At 42.3% G+C, this 20,260-nt stretch overlaps 1 protein-coding gene across 3 annotated transcripts in view; it reads right to left on the bottom strand.

Moving 5' to 3' along the window:
• Positions 1 to 8,789: 8,789 nt before the first annotated feature.
• The window catches only part of EGLN1 (egl-9 family hypoxia inducible factor 1), a 38,158-nt gene continuing 26,687 nt past the window's right edge, over positions 8,790 to 20,260 (bottom strand). Inside the window, exons 2-5 of one of the 3 annotated variants that reach the window (XM_037136739.2) lie at positions 19,130 to 19,249; positions 15,739 to 15,875; positions 12,552 to 12,619; positions 8,790 to 11,260 (exon numbers count right to left, since the gene is read on the bottom strand). In XM_037136739.2, coding sequence (XP_036992634.2) covers positions 11,196 to 11,260; positions 12,552 to 12,619; positions 15,739 to 15,875; positions 19,130 to 19,249 — 390 coding nt within the window. In that variant the 3' untranslated portion in view covers positions 8,790 to 11,195. The remainder of the gene's footprint in view (positions 11,261 to 12,551; positions 12,620 to 15,738; positions 15,876 to 19,129; positions 19,250 to 20,260) is intronic. The other 2 variants (XM_037136742.2, XM_037136740.2) reach the window with 2 other exon arrangements.

Genomic DNA, 20,260 nt, shown 5'->3' with positions numbered 1-20,260 from the left:
CGGTTCTGGGGTTACAATGTAAGACAGTCCATGTCCTCCAGTAGCTTTACAGCCTACCTGGGGTGAGCGTCAAAAGCAGGTGACCCTCGACATAGTGTCACCCCGGTTTCTGCTGGGTGCTGTGGGAAGTTCAGGACTATCAGCACAGCCCAGGGCTCAGGTGCTTCTTGGAGAAGATGACATCTGAGCTGCTCCAGGGCCAGCTGTGGATGGAAAGGGCCTTCCAAAAAGAAGGGACACAGAAAAGGCGAGGAAACAGACCAGCCCGTTCTACTGGGAGCGCCAAGCTGTTCCAAAGGGAGGGTATACAGTGTGGGGTGAAGTGGCAGGAGAGAGACTCTGAAGGCAGGACGGATGCAGCTAAGTGGAGTTTGAGGGCTGAGACTCTCGCGTCCAGTTGGCGAGCCAGTCAACGACATTTGAGAAGTGTTTGGATGGATTCTGCGGGGGAGACACAGGAGGAAAGGTGGTGGCAGGGACAGAGAGAGGCTGGGCTGGAGAGAGATTTAGGGGTAAACTCAAGAATTGGTCCGTGTTGATTTTTGAAAGATTTTATTTTTTAGAGAAACGGGAAGGAAGAAAGACAGGGAGAAGAACACTGATGTGAGAGAGAATCATCGATTGGTTGCCTTTTGTATGTGCCCTGACCAGGAACTGAACTGGCGACTTCAGTTTGCAGGACAATGCCCAACCGAGCCACACTGGTCAGGACAAGAATTGGTCAGTTTTACGGGATGATGGGAATACATTAGCTAAAGAAAAAACAAGTTAAATTTGGCATTAAATAAGCCTCATTTCAATCTGCTAAAATCTTTTGAAAAAACTTGCACACTAACAATTCTGTTACTCCAAAACCTGATTCATTTGCTATATTATATTAAAGAAAGTTTCTGTTCTATTGATTTAGGTTTTTCCCTTTTAAAGCAGATTTCTACCCTAACACAGAGCTAATAATTCCGGGCCAGTCTTTAAATGCTATGGCCCTTCATTTTGGGTTGATGGAGAGCAGACTTTATTTTGAATTTTTAAAGTCAAGGTTATATGTTATCCAGCAAAACTAACTATATATTCAGAGTATTTTGTATGGACAAAAACCTTAATGTTCCATTGTTCCAAAGCTCTGACACTTTTTTCCAAAGCTGACAGGATTTTTAAGTAGTTTAGAATGTCAAAGAGAATCAGCCGCTGCATCTCATTGGGCTGCTGGAAGAACAAAGATACCGTAAATTCTTTTTGTAGTTTGTTAATCGTTACTGAGAGGCAACGGTGTCCTGTTATCCCACCTCCATTTTTGTCCTTGAGGTTACTGTTCCCATTGTAGCAATTTGTTGTGGTTGCTGACAAGCGGCAAATCTACCAAATGAAGCGCAACTAATATACAATTATTAAATTGCCTAGGGAGTTGATATTAACAGAAAAGAATGCGATGAGATTAGCTTTTTTTTTTGCTAACGTTCCACTAGAATATTAGAAGTTACATAATTACATACTTCCTCATCTCATGAAATAAAAAGCCTCTTTGAAGTGATTCTGGAACCATGTAACTAAAGTATACAGTATTATATAGTACAGTATTGAAACAAACTACTGTTTGCTTCAGTGCTGATGCAAAACCCATTGCAAGATTTACCCTCTTGTTTATTGAACAGCAGGTGGCGCTCTTGGTAAGTAAAATTTCTCTGATATATCCCAGGGCAAAGTAAATCCAAAGGAACAAGAGAAAAACTTGCCCACAACTGTAACAGTAATTGCCGGTACTGATTCATAAAAAGGAAAGGACAGCTTATATTCTCAAGTCCGGTGAGAGGGAACACAGCAAGCCAGGAGCGTGTTCTTATTCAGACAAGCAAGGACTCAGGACACCTGCATGTCCCTGCACTTGTTTTTATTTCACCTTGCACTCTGAACACTAACACAAAAGTCTTATGCAAGGAAGAAACCAGTCCTCACCCAGAGCAAAACATGGTAATTTCCAACAGAAAGTCTTCCAGACAAGGCAAGAACTATATCGTTTTCTACTATTTCTGAAGTCACAGGACTCTTCCTTGCAGTGTCTCTATCACTGCTGTATATTGTCTAAAGTTGTCTGAACGCTTCCTAGGGCATACATAGTGGTGTCCTACCTGGGACATTAGAGGTTCAATAAACACAGAAGAGCCTCTTAGATTCCAGGTGTTGAGTGCATGAAATGGCTAGGCATTTCTCAAATTCCACTGTTACCTGCTTTTGCCAAAACACCTTTAGGAACACTAATTCTTCTCCACAGTTCTCCAAAGAATCAAGGCTTGTGTATTTTTAAGCTGGGTAACTCTTAAGACACAAATCATATCTCATTATAAGCATTCCTTGCAGACTCCAAACAGGTGACCCTTGAACAACATGGGAAGGACCCTTGAACAACATAGGTGGATTTTTTTCAATAAATACTGTACATGTTTTCCTCTATTGTAAGAATATAGTATATGACACATAATATACAAAATACATATTAACCAACTGTTTGTTATTGGTAAGGCTTCCAATCAACAAGCTATTTGGTAGTTAGTTTGGGAGGAGGTTGGCCACAGTGGTCAGACAAGAAAAGACAGCAAATCAGAAAGGAGGAAACAAAACTGTCACTGTTTGCAGATGACATGATAATGTACATGGAAAATCCTACAGACTCCACCCCAAAACTGCTCAACCTAATAAATGAGCTTGGCAAAACAGCAGGGTACAAAGTCAATATCCAGAAATCAAAGGCATTTTTGTAAATCAACAATGAAACAGCAGAAGCAGAAATCAAGAAAAAAATCTCATTCGATATAGCAGAAAGAAAAATAAAACACCTAGAAATAAACCTAACCAAGGACATAAAAGACGTTTAGGCAGAAAACTACACAACACTGAAGAAAGAAATCAAGGAAGACACAAACAAATGGAAACATACACCGTATTCATGGACTAGAAGAATTAACATCATGTCCATACTACCTAAAGCAATTTACAGATTCAATGCAATACCTATTAAAGTACCAATAGCATATTTCACAGACATAGAACAAACACTTCAAAAATTTATATGGAACCATAAATGACCCCGAATAGCAGCTGAAATTTTGGGAAAGAAGAGCAAAGTAGGAGATATCACAATACCTGATATCAAACTGTATTACAAGGCCGCTGTAATCAAAACAGCCTGGTACTGGCATAAAAACAGGCACATAGACCAATGGAACAGAACAGAGAACCCAGAAATAAACCCAAGTCTCTACGGTCAATTAATATTTGACAAAGGGGGCAGCAACATAAAATGGAGTAAAAATAGCCTCTTCAACAAATGGTGTTGGGAGAACTGGACAGCTACGTGCAAAAAAAAAAATTGAGCACCAACTTACACCATACACCAAAATAAATTCAAGGTGGATAAAAGACCTAAATATAAGCCGTGATACCATTCAAGTCCTAGTGGAGAACATAAGCAGGAAAACCTCAGATATTTCACGCAGCAACATTTTTACTAATATGTCCCCTACAGCAAGGGACATAGAGGAAAGAATAAACAAATGGGATCTCATCAAAATAAAAAGCTTCTGCACGGCTAAAGAAAACAGTATTAAAATAAAAAGAGAACCAACTGTATGGGAAAACATATTTGCCAATGATACCTCAGACAAGGGTTTAATCTCCAAAATATACAAAGAACTTACACGACTCCATTCTAAGAAGACAAGCAACCCAATTAAAAAGTGGGCAAAGGACTTGAACAGATACTTCTCCAAGGAGGACATACAGAGGATCTAGAGACACATGAAAAGATGCTCAATATCGCTAGCTATCAGAGAGATGCAAATTAAAACCACAATGAGATGCCACTTTACACCAGTCAGGATGGCCATCATAAACAAAGCAACAAACAACAAGTGTTGGAGAGGTTGTGGGGAAAAGGGGACCCTAGTTCACTGTTGGTAGGATTGCAGACTGGTACAACCATTATGGAAAACAGTGTGGAATTTTCTAAGAAAACTAAAAATGGATCTGCCTTTTGACCCAGCAATTCCACTGCTAAGATTATATCCTAAGAACCCTGAAACACTAATCCAAAAGAACCTATGCACCCCAATGTTCATAGCAGCACAATTTACAATAGCCAAGAGCTGGAAACAACCTAGGTGCCCATCAGTAAATGAATGGATCAAAAAACTATGGTACATTTACACAATGGAATTCTATGCAGCAGAAAGAAGGAGCTCCTACCCTTTGCAACAGCATGGATGGAACTGGAAACCATTATGGTGAGTGAAATAAGCCAGGCAGTGAAAGACAAATACCATATGATCTCACCTTTAATAGGAACCTAAACAATAAAACAAGCAAGCAAAACATAACCAAAGACACTGAAATAGAGAACAGGCTGACAGTGACCAGAGAGAGGAGGGAATTTCAGGGGAAAAGGGGAAGGTTTTACAGGAACAAGTATAAAGGACACATGGACAACAACTGAGGAGGGGTGGAAATGGGAGGGAGGTGGGGAGCACTGGGTGGGGGTGGTGAGCTGGGATGGGAGTAAAAGTCAGAAAACTGTACTTGAACAACAATTAAAATAAATAAATAAATAAATAAATACATACATACATACATACATACATACCATTTGGGAGGAGGCAAGTACCTGTCATTCCTAACTGGGGACTGGCGTCCCTACCTACCCCTGCATCGTTCAAAGGCCAACAGTCTATCAAAATCTGCATCCACAGTAAAGAAAGAGGGAGGGTATTTTTTACAAAAGATCCCTCACACAAAATTCTTTTATGTATTTGTATACACTTAAAGTAAGTCGGTACACAAATCTAAATGTGCAGGCACATCCATAAATGGTTTCCAGTGACTCATTGATAAAGACACACTTGCACTCGCTCGTTCAACTGCATTAACACCACGTGTGCGAAGAGCCGCCCCCGCAGGACCCATGAGAAGGTGAGGGCTGGCGTCCCAACGTGGGAGTCATGCACGTCAGCGTGCGCTTGCCGACGGCCCGTCCTGTCTGTGTGGTGTCGCACTGTGCAAGCTCAACACAGAGCAGGTGGGTGTCCAATCTTTCTGACTCTGCTTTGAACTCTTGGCTGCTTTCATACTTTTTAATGCCCTTTGTATATTTTCAGTTGAACCTATTCTTTCTTTGGGACCTTGTAATTTAATATAATTTTGTCTTTTTCCATTTCTTTGCTGAGTTATATCAACTCTTGCATCACAGCTTCCTGAGGGTTTGGGGGGGGTGTTTTTTCTTTTGGTCCGTCTTTTGCTGAGATTTTGAGTTTCTAATTTCAGGTGTTAATTTTTACCTCCGCCAAGTTCTGTTCAAGGCATTTAATCCAGACTGGGTATTGTTCCAATTCTCTGCCTGTGGTTGATGAGAGAATTTTCCTGAACTGTATTGGATTCTCACTGTTTCCTTCTTATCGTAGTGTTTCCGGATGGCTTTCTTTTTCTGCTCATCTGAAGGACATCATTTTCTTTGACTTGGACGTGCAATTGGTTCTATGTAGGCAAAGATAGGGGTGTGTGGCTTCTGAGGTTTGTGACTCAAGAGTGTTCTCTTCTGTTAGGACAGTGAAATAGTTCCGAGACCACGCTTTTCTCTGTGGGGTGGGAGGGGTTGGAGTCCCTTCTGCGTCTGTCCCATTTCTTTCCCTCCAGGAAGCATCTTCCCCTCTCTGAGATGGTACATCCCCAGCAGGCCCCCTGCTGTCTCCTGAACTTTCCAACTTTCTCTTCCCCATACACCAGTGTCAGATCCATCAGTCTGTCCCCCGACCACCTGTACTGCCACCGCTGGGCCCCCCAGGCCTTCATCCCTTCACTGCAGTTTCCCCCCGACTCTGCCTTCACCGCAGGTCCGGTCTGGCTCTGTTTCAGACGCATAGCATACTTCTCTAGAACGTTTGTCTGTGTCTCTGTCATGCTGCAGGCACAGGTGAAAGGTGGGTGTTCCTGTCTATGTGGTGTTGGGGAGACTTTTATGAAAGATTCCTATTTAGGCAGCTGCCGATATTTACTGGGAAAACGGAAGCCCAAGCACCTCCCCTTGAATATGAAGAACACACAAGCGAGAATTACCAGACGTGTGAGGAAAAGATCTAATGTGGAGACAAAAAGTAAAACAGAAAGGTTAAATACTATATCCATTAAGTGGAGCAGGCTGTTATATACACTTTTAAATTAAAATCTAGAGATCAAAAAGAGAGCTCTTGGATGTAAAACCTATTAGCAAACATGAAACCCCCGCTGGGGGCACCAAAAAACTGATGTCTCCAAAATAAAGGACAGGGACACGCAGCGGCGAGAAGAGAAGCAACAGATTCCAACCAGCGGGTGTTGCAGAAAGGGCAGAGCATGGAGGAGAGATGACACCGTAATTTAAGAAAATGCCCCCAAATGCAGGGCACTAACTTATGGCCCACGTGCCCAGCACACTGGCTGCAAACAGGGGCTCACGCCAAAGCACAAAGGTTCCCGAGCCCTGGGGACAGAGCAACTGCGCACATACACAGGGATCAAGCACACGATGCATGAAGAATCAGCGGTAGGAATGGCTTCACATTTCTCAGCACCCACACTGGAACCTAGGAGCAGCGAGGCAAGGCCTCCGAAATTCTGAAGGCAAACCATTTCCAAATTAATTTGAAACTCAGAATAAAACAAAGACATCGGTCTCGAGAACTCGCCACCCACACACTCGCTCACAGACAGGACCGAAGGGCATGCATGATTCAGCAGCCTGAGGAAGTAAACCGAGAAAGAGGAAGTTCGGATCCAGGAAACACAAGATCCAGCTGCGAGTGGTGAGGGGACCCCAGAACAATGGAGACGGGGATCTAAAGGAAGACAGCTGTACGGCCGGCACAAAAGGCAATCACTCCACAAAGCTGCAGGTTAGAGGCCACCGGGAATAAAATGAAGACTCAAGACATTAAGGGAAACGTCAGTTGTGGAAGCAAAGTCATCACGGTTTCCTCTTGTTCCAGCTTTGACCTTCACACAGTCTGATGAGGAACTGGATATTAACCTCAGTCACAACCTAACTGTAGAAGGAAGGTCAGGGCACGTGGCGGACGCGGGCACATGTGTGGTCAGGATGGAGGGAGAGGGCCTCGGGATGGAGGGAAGAGACCTGCGTGCTCATCTTCCGTGTCGGAGGTAAGTCGGAGGTAAGGCTGAACACGGAACAGTCAACGCGCAGAGACCTAATGACATTGTTTAGAACGGGGCAAAGCCCTGAATCATCACTGCAGCAGCGGACAGGCTCAACCTGGGACAACAGATATAAGCATGCCTCTGTGCAAGGATGATGTGCAAACTGGTGAGGTGGTCTGTGTGGTTTTTTTAAAGCCACTTCTTTGATCCTGTTTTAATTATACATGGAGATAAAGCTGACTCTGCTTACTTTGTATGTTCTGAGAGAAATGGAAGCATATTGTATGCTTCCATTACACCACAGAAATATTAATTTTGCCAGAGAGGTCTTCTCAATGCAAAGGAGACCTCCCCCAGTAACCTTTACGACACACCCTGCTCAGAGCTGAGATGTCCATTAGAAAGAAGAGCGTTAGTCACCTGCGGCTGTGCAGGCTCTCCCTGTCTGGTCAAGTTGCCAACACCTTCTCTACTTACAAAAGCCTTCCGGCTCACAAGGCCATGCCTTTTTCCCATGGTACATCCTTGAACTTTGCCGTATTTCAGGTAATCATGAAAAGATCAGTATTAAAACCAAAAGCAGCCCTGGCTGGTGTGGCTCAGTGGACTGAGTGCCGGCCTGCGAAACAAAGGGTCACTGGTTTCATTCCCAGTCAGGGCACAGGCCTGGGTTGTGGGACAGGTCTCCAGTGGGGGCACAGGAGAGGCAACCACACACGGATGTTTCTCTCCCTCTTTCTCCCTCCCTTCTCATCTGTCTAAAAATAAACAAATAAAATCTTAAAAAAAACAAAAACAAAGACAAATCAAAAGCAAATGTATCCCTGACCTCTGATATCCAAAAAGCTGTTCTTGGAGCAGTGAAGACTGGGCACTTCTATGGGGCGTGAATGTGCGTCACTGCGGTCCGTGGCTGGGACGCGTGTACCTGCACCTCACTTGGGCTGCACACAGCTCTGGGAGTCTGGGGTCACACATTCAGGTGCCAGGAGTAAACAGATTTGCTGTTTTTACTACACTGCTGAATTTAATTCATCTGTACCTCTTACTCATCTGCCTTCTCCTTTAATTCACCCAACTATGTATTTCAGTGCAAATTTCCAAATTCCCTCAGATAGGCTGGAAAAGAACTCAAACACCACCCTGAAAAATATTTAAGTAACAGATACATGCACATGCGCACTGATCTCACATTATAAGAGTGCATGTATTTTAGTCCGTGACCACACAAATTAACTTCTTGTATATGCAGTGGGACACCAGTGACAATTAGAGGTGAATGTCTAACGCACCAGTCCTTTCTGCAGCAGAGGGACGACACAGATCTGGCTCAAAAGCACGGGTGTTACAGTCATTTTTAGAGCCCTGTGAAAGGGACGGAATCCAAATGCTGAGACCCAAACACAGAGCTCCTGCCCTGTCCGGTGGTCCAGCTGCACCAGGACGTCTCCTATGTTCATGCCCCTGCCCTCGTCATCACTTGTAAGGAGCAGTGGGGACGTTCTGGACTAAGAGACGTGGGACAGAAAAGCACACTGTCGATGGCGGGGCCCATATGATAAAGGATTAAGAAATAAAAAAAGGACAGATGAAAATAACAACCATAAATTTTCATGAACATTTATACATCATTTTAATTAGATTAGCTTTACAAGCAACTTGAGAGCTCTTTCATAATGAAACACTGCTTTTCAAATTACATGATTTTAGAGTCTGTATATGAATCCTGAAATTCTTTGCCTGCTGTTTATAAAAGGTCTGTGTTTTACAGCTGGTTAATGTGTTGAATAAAAACAGCATTAGAAGCTTTATCTTTAACCAGGATTAAACATGTATAGGCCACAAATAATTTTGAATTTTGTTTTAAATGAGAGTCCTGTTTGGTGACAAGTTAACAGTCCTACGAACATGAACAGATTTTAAATGGATATTAAAGAAACGGCTATCCTAACTTCCCGACCCTTTCTCAATGATCTCCAGGAGATACACAAACCCTCCCAAAACTATAAAAAATACAGACCGCAGGACCTGTCTGGCAGCACAGCCCACACAGCAGAACAGACATCTGAACGACACGGGGCCCCCAGACTCACTGGCTGCTGCTGCACACCTCGGCACCCAGACAAACCTTCCGTCCACACAACACCATTTGTGCCCAGTTTCAAAACGACAGCGCTTTTGAGTGGGGCCGGACGCAGCGCAGGGCACTGCGGGCCACGTGGCAGAGACTGCTCGCGCTCCCAGGCAGGCGGGCAGAGGCACTCGCTGTAGAGATGCTGGGCTGGATCATCTGGGACAAGGAGAGGACGTGGAACAAAACTGAACTCGGGCAAGGAAAAACAACATTAGCTCCAGTTTCCTCCTGCAAGTTCTGTTAAGTGAGATTGCAATGCTGAAGGTTAATCCCACCCTCGGTCCACACCGTCAGTTTCGCTAAACAATTTTTTTCATGTTTTACATGAACAATATCAATCTTTTAATAAAAATTACTGAGCTTTCCATAGAAAAGGTCTCTAATTGAATACAAACTATACAAATGCTAAAACTGCCATAAATTGAAATATACAGAAGTATTTCTGTACACTCACATTATTTTGGCAAAGAAGATGAAGGACAGGATAGCAAACGGAAGCGGACATCCCACCCAGAAGGCCTGCGGCACAGGGGCGCCACCCTGTGCACTCTGCCTAGGACACTGAAGTCTAAGGCCTCCGTCCCGACTCGGACGTAAGTAACCGAGTCTGGGGGGCCTTGTGTCATTTTGTAACATTCCCTTTTTTTTTCCTGAAAAGTAAAAAAGAAAACTCATAAAACGTAAAAATTAAATTATCTTGCTTTCGCTTCATTCGTTTTTTCAAGCTAAATGTACACCTCTGAGCAGTGACAGAGGCCAGCGTCACGTGTGGAGAAGGCCTCAGCCGCGGCCTCGGGAGTCACCACACCGCGTCTGTGGTCGCACGGGTCAGCCTCGTGCACCTGGCCTCCCCCTGATGCTACCCACCAGGAGCAAGGGGCCGACCTGTGGGTCAGAGGGGTCACAGGCGTAGGAAACAGAACAGCAACACGGGGCGTGCAACCCACCTGCTGCGAAGCCAGAGCCAGTCTCAAGACCGGGGGTGCGGCCTCCTACAATTGTAGGACACGCAGGAAAGCTTAGGGAAGCCCTTTATCTCAGGAACTTGATGCTGAAGATAACATCAAGTTCATCTAGTGCCAGTCACTGTAGGTTTTTTATTTTTAATTTAACTTAAAATATAAAATTTTATTTTTCTTACTGTGTATTTTTTCTTACAAAACATTCGAAACTAAGAGTTACTGGTAGTAAATGGTGATAGTTTTACTGTTATGTTTCATTATTAACAATGCCAAAAAACAGCAGCAATTTTTAAGAGTTTGAATTAGTGTATGATAGGACTACAAAACAATCCGGTTTTTCAGCTGGTAATTAAAGTGCTCCTTCTTTTAGATAAAAAGAAAATTAAAGTAATCATCAGTCACTGGCAACAATCATTATAAGCGGTCTTTTAGGGCAAAATTTAATAGTACGAAGAAGTTTACAAAAATAGATTGATGCTACTTTGGGGGATAATACTGTAATTTTTTCTCATTAAGTTTTGACAGATTGTACCTGATCATACAAAAATTACTTCAAATTCAAACTGACTATATAAAAAAGGGAGAGATGACATGAACTCAGCTAGATGACAGGTCTGGCAAAACGTGAGAATGAAACAATTCCATGTCGGGCACTTATTCCATGTCCAGGTGTGAATACCGTTTTTAGCTGACAGCTTATATTCTTCCTGCAGCGATTACAGGTACAGCGACTGCATGAGTCACTCATGCAGTACAAAGCCACACGGTCAAGTCTTCTTTCCGATGCAACACAGAAACGGTGCTTCCGTTTCCTTATGAAAACGCCAAATGCTTGTCTATTTCTCAATCCCGTTTATTTGCAGTCACAGTCAACAGAGTCAACACTTGTTGTAGGTGAAGTGGGGTGTTGTTGGATCCAAGTCTCTCTATAAGACGTCTTTACTGATTGAATCAGAAGGTTTATTTAGTTCAACCCTCACACCTTTCTCACCTGCAAGGTAAACAAACAAACAAACACAAAAACAACGACAAAAATTCATTCATCAAGCACCAGAGAGCTTCTGTTACTGCTTCCCACTGAGTTCCTAACAGTACGCACAAGGGTTCACTTCGCAAACATACATCATGTGCAAACTATCACCCCTGCACCTCCACAAGCTGCCCTCAGCACTGGACTACGATGAGTGCGTTACTCGGAGCTAGTAAACCTTCAAAGGGGAAAAACATCCTCAGCACAGAGATAGGGGTTTCATCTTTTTATGTGAAAAGTAATTTGAATTGTTACAAAATAATAGTGTGCTCTGCTTCACTAAAAGCACACTACTAGGCTTCTGCCAAAAATAATGACTTATAAAAATACATAAAAACCATATGAACATCTGATTTTCATAGTTTTATAAAAGGTTGATCTGGGACTATGAATGGCTCATGAAAATATAGCCAGTTATCAGTAATGTGAGCCTTGAGCAGACTTTGGGAGATACAAGGTAAGGTTCAAGAAGAGACAGGTAAGTGGTCCATCCAATGGAGAACTAGGACCCACTGCTCCAGGAGACAGCCCCCATTATGTGGGGGCGGAGGGTCAGCTCACTGAAGGACCTCAGGCTTAGTGCAAGTGTGTTGACCTGTGGCCACCCCTGGCAGCTAAGGACTCGACACACCCATCTGATTTACTAATTCTGTCATTTCCATTCATCTCCTTTGTATCAATTTGCTTCATGCCCACATTCAATGTGAAAGACCTGAGCACTCTAAGGGTGTCTAACCTGCGGCCCATGGGCCACATGAGGCTCAGGATGACTATGAATGTGGCCAGAAACAAAATCGTAAATTTACTTAAAACATTATGAGATATTTTTGTGATTACATGTCACAATATATTTAATGTGTGGCCCAAGACAACTTTTCTTCTTCCAGTGTGGCCCAGAGATGCTAAAAGGTTGGACACCCCTGCTTGGAGCATGCACGTTTAAAAAGGAACAGATATTAACTTCCTTTTAAGGGGAGCAGGAAGGGAAGCCAGACGGCAGCTCTCAAGAGTTCAGCAGCCTGTGGCCAAGAAGGATAATCACAGGAAAACTCAGCTTGTATCAGAATAATTTTCTCAGACGTCTTTGCCTCAAACTTTCCTAATCTTCGGATAATTTTCTTTTTTTGGTTAAAGATAACAATGAAGACAACTTAAGAGAAGTCCTCTTTTAAGGGAACTGAGGAATCGGACAGAAATACAAGGACTGTGGGCATTGTCCTTCCAGTGTACCCTGGCCCCGAATGCTGTTTACCTGTTTGATATTTTACTTTAGCTCGTGCTCTCTCATCTGCATCAAAATACCAAACAGTTATTGCGTACCTAAAAGAAAATTTAGAATAGGGTAAGAATGATCACTGGGGGGAAGAGGGTGATATGCTTTGCAATGGTCTATAAAATGTGTGATGTCAAAATAAAGTCTCAACTGAAATGTTCCAGGAGGATAAACGAGCAGTCAGACCCACTTATCCAGCAACCTCAACGCTCAGTGCAGCAGAGAACCAGGAGCGCCAGCTGAGTTCCTATGACTTTCTTAATGCCTAACAACCTGCTTGATCTGTTTTGCCAGCTCACAGCAGACCAGAAACAGACACTGCGAAGGCAAAAGAATGGCTGCTGCCCTACCCACAGCACAAGTTCTGAAAGGAGAGGAAGAGAAAAGGACTCGAGGCCTGGAGCTTTTCGGTGACAGGGAGGGCAAACAGCCTCCAAAGCTCTCAGGACATCACTACATAACAGCAAAGAATCACAATGCATGCTTACAGTTTTATAACCTCGAGTCACCAAGAAAGATTTAAATTATGCTAAGAATATTTTTAGGATTTTTACTGAAACAATTATATGTGTTTAGACAAAGTTTAGCTAAATTTCACCTTTCTGAATGTTTCACTTATGTGGAATATATCATTCCACAAATAAATGAGGAATCTCTGGTTTATTAAATAGTATAAAGCACATAGTCACACCTCTTGGCACACACACTACAGGAAGTGAAAGCATGCTATGATAATTCTGTAGCAGAAAAAAGCAATTAATGTATCTTGCAGATTCTGGCCAGTATTCACTAGGGGAAAAGCAACATGGGTCACATGAAGAACCAGTAAATGTGACAGAGCTAAATCACGTAAAATGTCTGAAGTAAAGACTCAGAGACAAGTAGAGCCAGAGTCTGAGAGTCTGGACAACTGGGGAAACTGAGGCCCACTGATCACTCAGTGGGTGAGTGGCAGTGCTGAGGTCACAGTCCAGCCTCCTGACTTACAGATTCTGCTCTTTCCAACACCCTTTCTTGCTATCTAGACTCTTCTATTTTTCCAGGGGGCCTTGGCAATGGGAAAAGGGCACAGATACACAATTTTGTATCTCTTTTGCTCATGCCCCAAACTTTTAGTTAGTAATCAGAGTTCTAAATATCTGGGTCAACTCCCCTCTACCGCCCTAAGTCCTTACCAGAAAATAACTGTAAACTATTACTTGTCATTCTGCTGTTGCCTCCTTATCTCCCACCGACTTGCCAAACAATCCTCCTCACATCAACCTCTGCACTGGAACTGGGCTGGTCTTGCCCTTTCCTCCCAGGGCTCTGTCGCCATCTCTGTCCTCCCTGCTTCCTGGCATTCTAGGTCCAGCTGACTTCTCCTTTCTGCCAGCCACCGGACCCACCTAGCACACTCGCACCGCCGCCGTCTCCCTCCTCCTAACTCCTGTGACCTTTACCCCCCATAACCGCCCGGCATTTAGTTACTACCTAACAATGTCTGTTACCTATTTATCTACAAAGGATACAACCAGAGCACACTCCATGACAAGGAAGGTCTGTGAAATGGTTTCCAGGTCAGAAAGACTCTAAGGAAGGAGTAGGGGCAGCACTGGGCCCGGGGGTGCTGCGAGGAGAGATGGCCAGGTTGTCTGTATGTGCCAGGACCCCGTTTCCATTCTTGGCTTCTTAATGATCTCTAGCCACAAATTATTCAGCTTGCTATTCACTATTTGAATTAGGGCTAAAGTAGCAACATGGCCCGTAAAGAAGTAAGTAAAAGTGACAGATGACAACACAGTCTTTAGAATTTGAACTTCATCAAAGGCTGGCCTGTTTCTAACATGGTTATTAAAAGCCAACTCTTCTCCCAGTGTCTGAGGGTGGGTATGCTTCTTGTCCCTAGTTCTAAGCAAATGCATGTCAGTAATTCGCTATCATGATGTTCCAAGTCCTTTCAATAATGAAAAACAGCTATTTAACATATACTGCTTTTTCTAGAAACATTTATTTTTACAACGTTTGTAACACCTTCCATTTTAAGTCTAACATTTTAATTGAGTCACAGTGAATGGTAAAATAATTTAAAGACTACATTAAACATAATAGGTTTAGAATATTAAATCTTGTAAGAGAATATAATGTAGAAAAAGATGCTATTATTAAAGCTTAAGGGTTATTTTTCTAACCTTAACTCCCACACATGAGAACCTTTTCTTTCCTTCACTCTTTTTTTTAAATTTAGTTATTTTTCAAGTACAGTTTTCTGTCTATTTCTCCCATCCCAGCCTACCCTGCCCCTGTGCTCCCCACCTCCCTCCCATTTCCACCCCCCTTAGTTATTGTCCCTGTGTCCTTTATACTTGTTTCTCTAAATTCCTCCCATTTTTTCCCCTTAAATCTTCCCCCCACTCTTATTTCTCTTCACTTCTACTTTCTGGTTACCTCTTGCTTTTTCTACGCCACATCATTTTACTGTACCAGCTTCCCCGCCCCCTTTAAAAAGCTGCCCCTTTGCTTCTCTAGCTCTTCTTTCTATTCCAAGTGAGTAGCTGCCCCCTGAATAACAACGGTCTGAATTGCATGGGTCCACTTACACGCAGTTTTTAAAAAAATACTGTAATATTTTCTTTTCCTTGTGATTTTCTGAATAACATTTTCTTTCATCTAGATTACTTTATTATAACAACAGTACACATATATATGTGTATACTGTTATACATATTATATGTATATACATATATAAAAAACACAAAATATGTTGACTACGTTACAGTAAGGCTTCTGGTGAACAGTAGGCTATGAGAAGTCATGTCTTTTTGGGTGGGTCAAAAATTACACACAGATTTTGACTGAATGGGGGTCTGCACACCCTTATCTACACACTGGTCAAGGGCCAACTACTCTTATGAAATCACGGATGGACATTAGTTACAAAATGAACAAAAGGAAGAGGAGACTGGAAAGACGAAGGGCCATGCTTCCATTTCTACCCCAAACATGGAGTGGCTGTGCAAAGAAAGTCACATTTAGTACCAACTGGGAATACATGTTATACAACTATTCAAATGAAAAGTTATGACTGCAACATTCTGATACATGTAACCAAAAACTTCAGTTTATCTTATGTATCTCTTCTGTCCTGCCACAATCTTTACCAACTGTTTCTTAAAAGGAACACTACCTTGTAGCATATGCTGGTTGTACTTCATGAGGGTTGCGACGGTCAGACCAGAAAAACAGCAGTCTATCAAATTTAGGTTCAATGTCAGCAAACTGGGCTTTGCCTTCTGGGAAAATTCGAAGTATACCTCCACTTACCTAGGAAAAGAGCCAATATCTAAGTATGAGTAACCAAGAATGCTACAAATTAAACTTAACGGGGGAAAAGCCCATTACAGTGAATCAAAATCCTTAACTGGATTGCTCAGATACATTTCAGTCCATAAGGTCTGAAGATGAGTTGTGATTCCAAATATATGCACTGATACAGGGAAAAAAATCCTTTCCTGTTTTAGGGATTTTATATATTCTTGATGAAACAGATGAATATTATCTGATTCCAAAAGCCTTAAAGTGCTTAAACTTCTAGGCTTCAAGTTAGTAAACATTTCCTATTTATGTATGCTAATGATTTGCTTAACCTACTCTTCAAATGTACACATTTCAAATCATCTTGACTGAATTGCAGGCATACCTCATTTTACTGTGCTTCACAGATGTAGTGTTTTTTTACAAATTGCAAGACCTTCTGCCAAGAAAAGGACTATGAATCACCCTACAGTGATAGTTACTCTACTGCAATATTTGCTTTGATGTGGTCCTCTGGACCCAAACCGCAGTAGCTCCGAGGTATGCCTGTACCATGGTTAAGTGTGTCAAATAAAGTAGTTTATCGTATTTTAAAGTTCTACAGATAATGAACAGGACGGTCACAAATTTAGTGCCCCTTATTTGAGGAACTCAGTGTTTGCAGTAGAACGTGTCACCAGTTATCACAGCCACCACCACTGTGGTCACTACCAGGAACTGAAGCCCTCCCTTTCTGAAGTGAGCCCGACACACTGATGACTACCTGCTTCTAAAACTGGATTCCACCCAGAAAAAACTATTACTATTTACCCAAATACATATCCTTCTCCATTTGGGATCAGATGGACCCACCAACTCATTCCAATATTGACTTAAGTGTCTATTGTTCTGGGACTGGAGGTGGGCCCGTGGTTCAGAGTAGGGAATAATGCAGACAGATGTCTTCCTGGTATTTACGATCTGGGGGAATGAGAATGAAGCAGAAACCACCCAACTAAGCAGCTTTTTACCCTCAAAAAAGCTAAACTCCTAAGTAGTTAGACTCTTAAATTGAAACTTTAATTCCTGATCAAGACATTAAGGAGGTTGGGCCTATTCCTAGAGTCTTCAGTCAGAGAAGCCACTGGTCAGGTTCATCCCTAAGTAAGTTAAATTCAAGCTACTGGGTACCCTTGCCCGCCTTCCTCAGGTGCCCGCCTTGTCAGAGTGATTCTCACCGCACTCATGGACACATCTGAAGAACCTTCAGACTGTGACCAAGAACATGTCTCCTTTTCTTTCCCCCGACTCCTTCCCTTTAACTGGAGTCATTGGGAATATCACAATGAGTGGATATCACAATATCCAGGTGGTCTGCTGAAAATGTTTAAAAGGGCCCTGGCTGGTATGGCTCAGTGGATTGAGCACCAGCCTGGGAACCAAAGAGTCGCCAATTGGATTCCCAGTCAGAGCACATGCCTGGGTTGCAGGCCAGCTCCCCAGTGGGGGGTACATGAGAGGCAACCACATATTGATCTTTTTCTCCCTCCCTTCCCCTCTCTCTAAAAAATAAATAAATAAAATATATTTTTAAAGAAAATGTTTAAAAAGAGGTAGTTGCAGCTTCTGGTCTTCCTCTGGGAAGCCACTCCTGACCTCTAATTAGGTGGGGCTCCCGTGGGCTCCCCCCGTGACCCGCCCTGCACGTGGCCTAACTGACTGTAACCGTCAGTCTGTTGGTCTCTGCCTCCCACCGGGCCGGCTCCACGCGGACCGGCCCTCCTCTGCTCTATCTCCAGCCTCCAAGGCAGTGTTCAGCACCCCGGACAATCGGCACATTCTTGTAATGAAAGGTTTCAGTTCTACATATAAAAATGCTAAGGACTTTTTTTTCTGCTTAAGTGCTAATTTAAAAATGATATATTGGTGACTTTGGCTATGTCATATGAAAATTAAAATACTGGCCTAAAGGACCTTAACAGTATAGAGAAGATAAGTGCTGATCAATGTACTTCTAACTTTCCAGACAGTCGAAAAAATCTAAAAAAAAATTTTTTTCAAAGTTTTAACCAAAGTTACACCAATCTACTTTGTATGTTGGGTTCAAGCTGATTTACCAAATTTATTTCTCTATTTCAAAGTCGGAAAGTTGTAATAGAAAAAACCATGTCTGTTGATATAATCCCTCGAGTTCTTCTTAGCAATAAAACTTACCTGCATTTTGAACTTGGACTAGGACACAGGAAGCTCCTTAAATCAGAATGATATAGCAGAAGATCACTGTGAGAATCTTTCTGTGCACTGTGCGAACACCCTAAACTTTAGAATGTATGTTTAGGAGAGAAACAGGTTTTGCATCCTTGAGACTTGGTGGTTTCCATTTTTGTGGGGGTGTGTGAGAAGGGGAGCGGCGTTTTAAAGTTTATTTAATTTTTAAAAATTACCCAGGCTACACAGGTGTGTTGGCTCTGTGAAAACCACTGGGGTATACACTGTGTTCACCTTTCTATTTTAATATTTTGCTTTAAAAAAGTAAATTTAAACAAATTTTGAAAATCAACCAAAATTACCTTACACCACCTCCAACACAATAATAACGAATAACATGCTTCCAAAGTTTAAATGATTTAAACCAAAGTGAAACTTGGGCTATTATTAAGGGAATGTGTGTTTAAAACAGAAGTTAAATGTATTATGCAAGGGTGGGCAAAAGGAAGTTTATATAACACAAATAAACAATAGTTACTAAATAATACAAGAAATAACTCTGTGTTTCACACACCCACAACTGTAAACCTACTTTTGCTCACCCTGTACACTCTAACTGGTTTTACAGGATTTGTCAGCATCGATAAACTTCCAGTTTTCTATCATCAGTATTCAATCCAACAGTGCAATGCCAGATAACACCTCACAACAATGTGAAGAATAAAATAGGAGCACGAGCAAGTAAACTACGGTAATTATTCATACACCATTTCCCCAAAGAGTCATTATACAACAGTCATCGACAGAAGTGTTTTTATAAAAACCATTTAAAGAACTATATTTTAATACAAGACACTTTTAGAAAAGTTAAATTTTAAATGAACAGGTCAATATCTGAAAAGAAGGCAATCCACTTTTTGAGATATATCAATATATATTCCATTTCACAAATACCCATTTCTAATACTAACGCTGAAACAAATCTAAGAGGAATTGCTGACTGTCGTGTGTGACAAAGAGCCTTACCTACGAGGAGTACCTGTGAGAAAGAACGAGTGCTCGATTGAGCTGCATACCTTGGCGTCCCAGTCCTTGTTAAGGTAATATATACACGTCACGCATCTTCCATCTCCATTCGGATTATCAACATGACGTACGTATCCCGTTCCGTTGCCTGGATAACAAGCAACCATGGCCTGCAGTAATGACAATGATGATTTTTAAAGTCTGTGTCTGAATTAAAAGAGAAATCAGCTGTAAGCTGGTTTTTGACTACTCTGACTTATACGTAAGTTCTTCTCTAATAAAATCACATTTAGTAGATAAGAGGAGTCAAAGACACTGTGTTGACACTATTTTAAAGAATACAAGGTACATCGGTGACAGCAGAGGTCTGGTGACTCTTGCTTCACAGCAGCAGGAGAAGCTGATCCTGAGGGGTCAGAGAGCAACACCACTATAAACACTCAGCTGTCAAAAGCTATGCCCTGGCTGGTGTGGCTGAGTTGGCTGGATGTCATCCCATAAAACCGAAAGGTCACGAGTTCGATTCCTGGTCAGGGCACACTTCTAGGTTGCGGGGTCAGTCCTTAGCACACAGGACACACGTGATAGGCAAATGATCAAGGTTTCTCTCCCTTTCTTTCTCCTTCCCTTCACCTCTCTAAATATAAATAAAATCTTAAAGAGAGGAGGAGGAGTAACAGCCATTCCTTTGTAGTTCTGTATCAAAGTCTGTCAAAACAAATTAAAATATTTCCAACTCTAGAGACTAGTCAGGGGCTGAAGCGAGGCTCCCTGGTTGTCATGAGCCCCCCTCCTGAGGAGCCGCAGCACCAGCCGTGACCGTCCAGTCCCGAGGGCCGGGGTGGAGGCAGCAGAAGGGCCCAGACATCAGTCCGACACGGAAACAATGCGGCCGCCCACTACGGAGTCCTGAGGTCTGTTCCTTATCTGCCGTCTCTTTGAGACACCAACTTTACATATTTCAATTTCCCATTGGGAAAAGCCTATTTAAACCTAAGCAAAACAATAAAATACTGTTTTTTCCTTTTTGATATGAAAATATACATGATTGAGGACATTTTTAAATGTAAAGTAAATTTGTTTTTTACTCTGAGAATAAAAGGAAGGAAGAGGTTTGAGATACTTCTTTGGAATCTGAAGACATTTATTTCTGGCATTGGAAGGCTTGTATTCAATATGAA

Source organism: Artibeus jamaicensis, unplaced genomic scaffold (genome assembly GCF_021234435.1).
Source record: "Artibeus jamaicensis isolate MK-2021 breed Jamaican fruit bat unplaced genomic scaffold, CSHL_Jam_final contig_467, whole genome shotgun sequence".
NCBI classification, from domain to species: Eukaryota; Metazoa; Chordata; class Mammalia; order Chiroptera; family Phyllostomidae; genus Artibeus; species Artibeus jamaicensis.
This window is presented reverse-complemented; position numbering and strand designations above follow the sequence as displayed.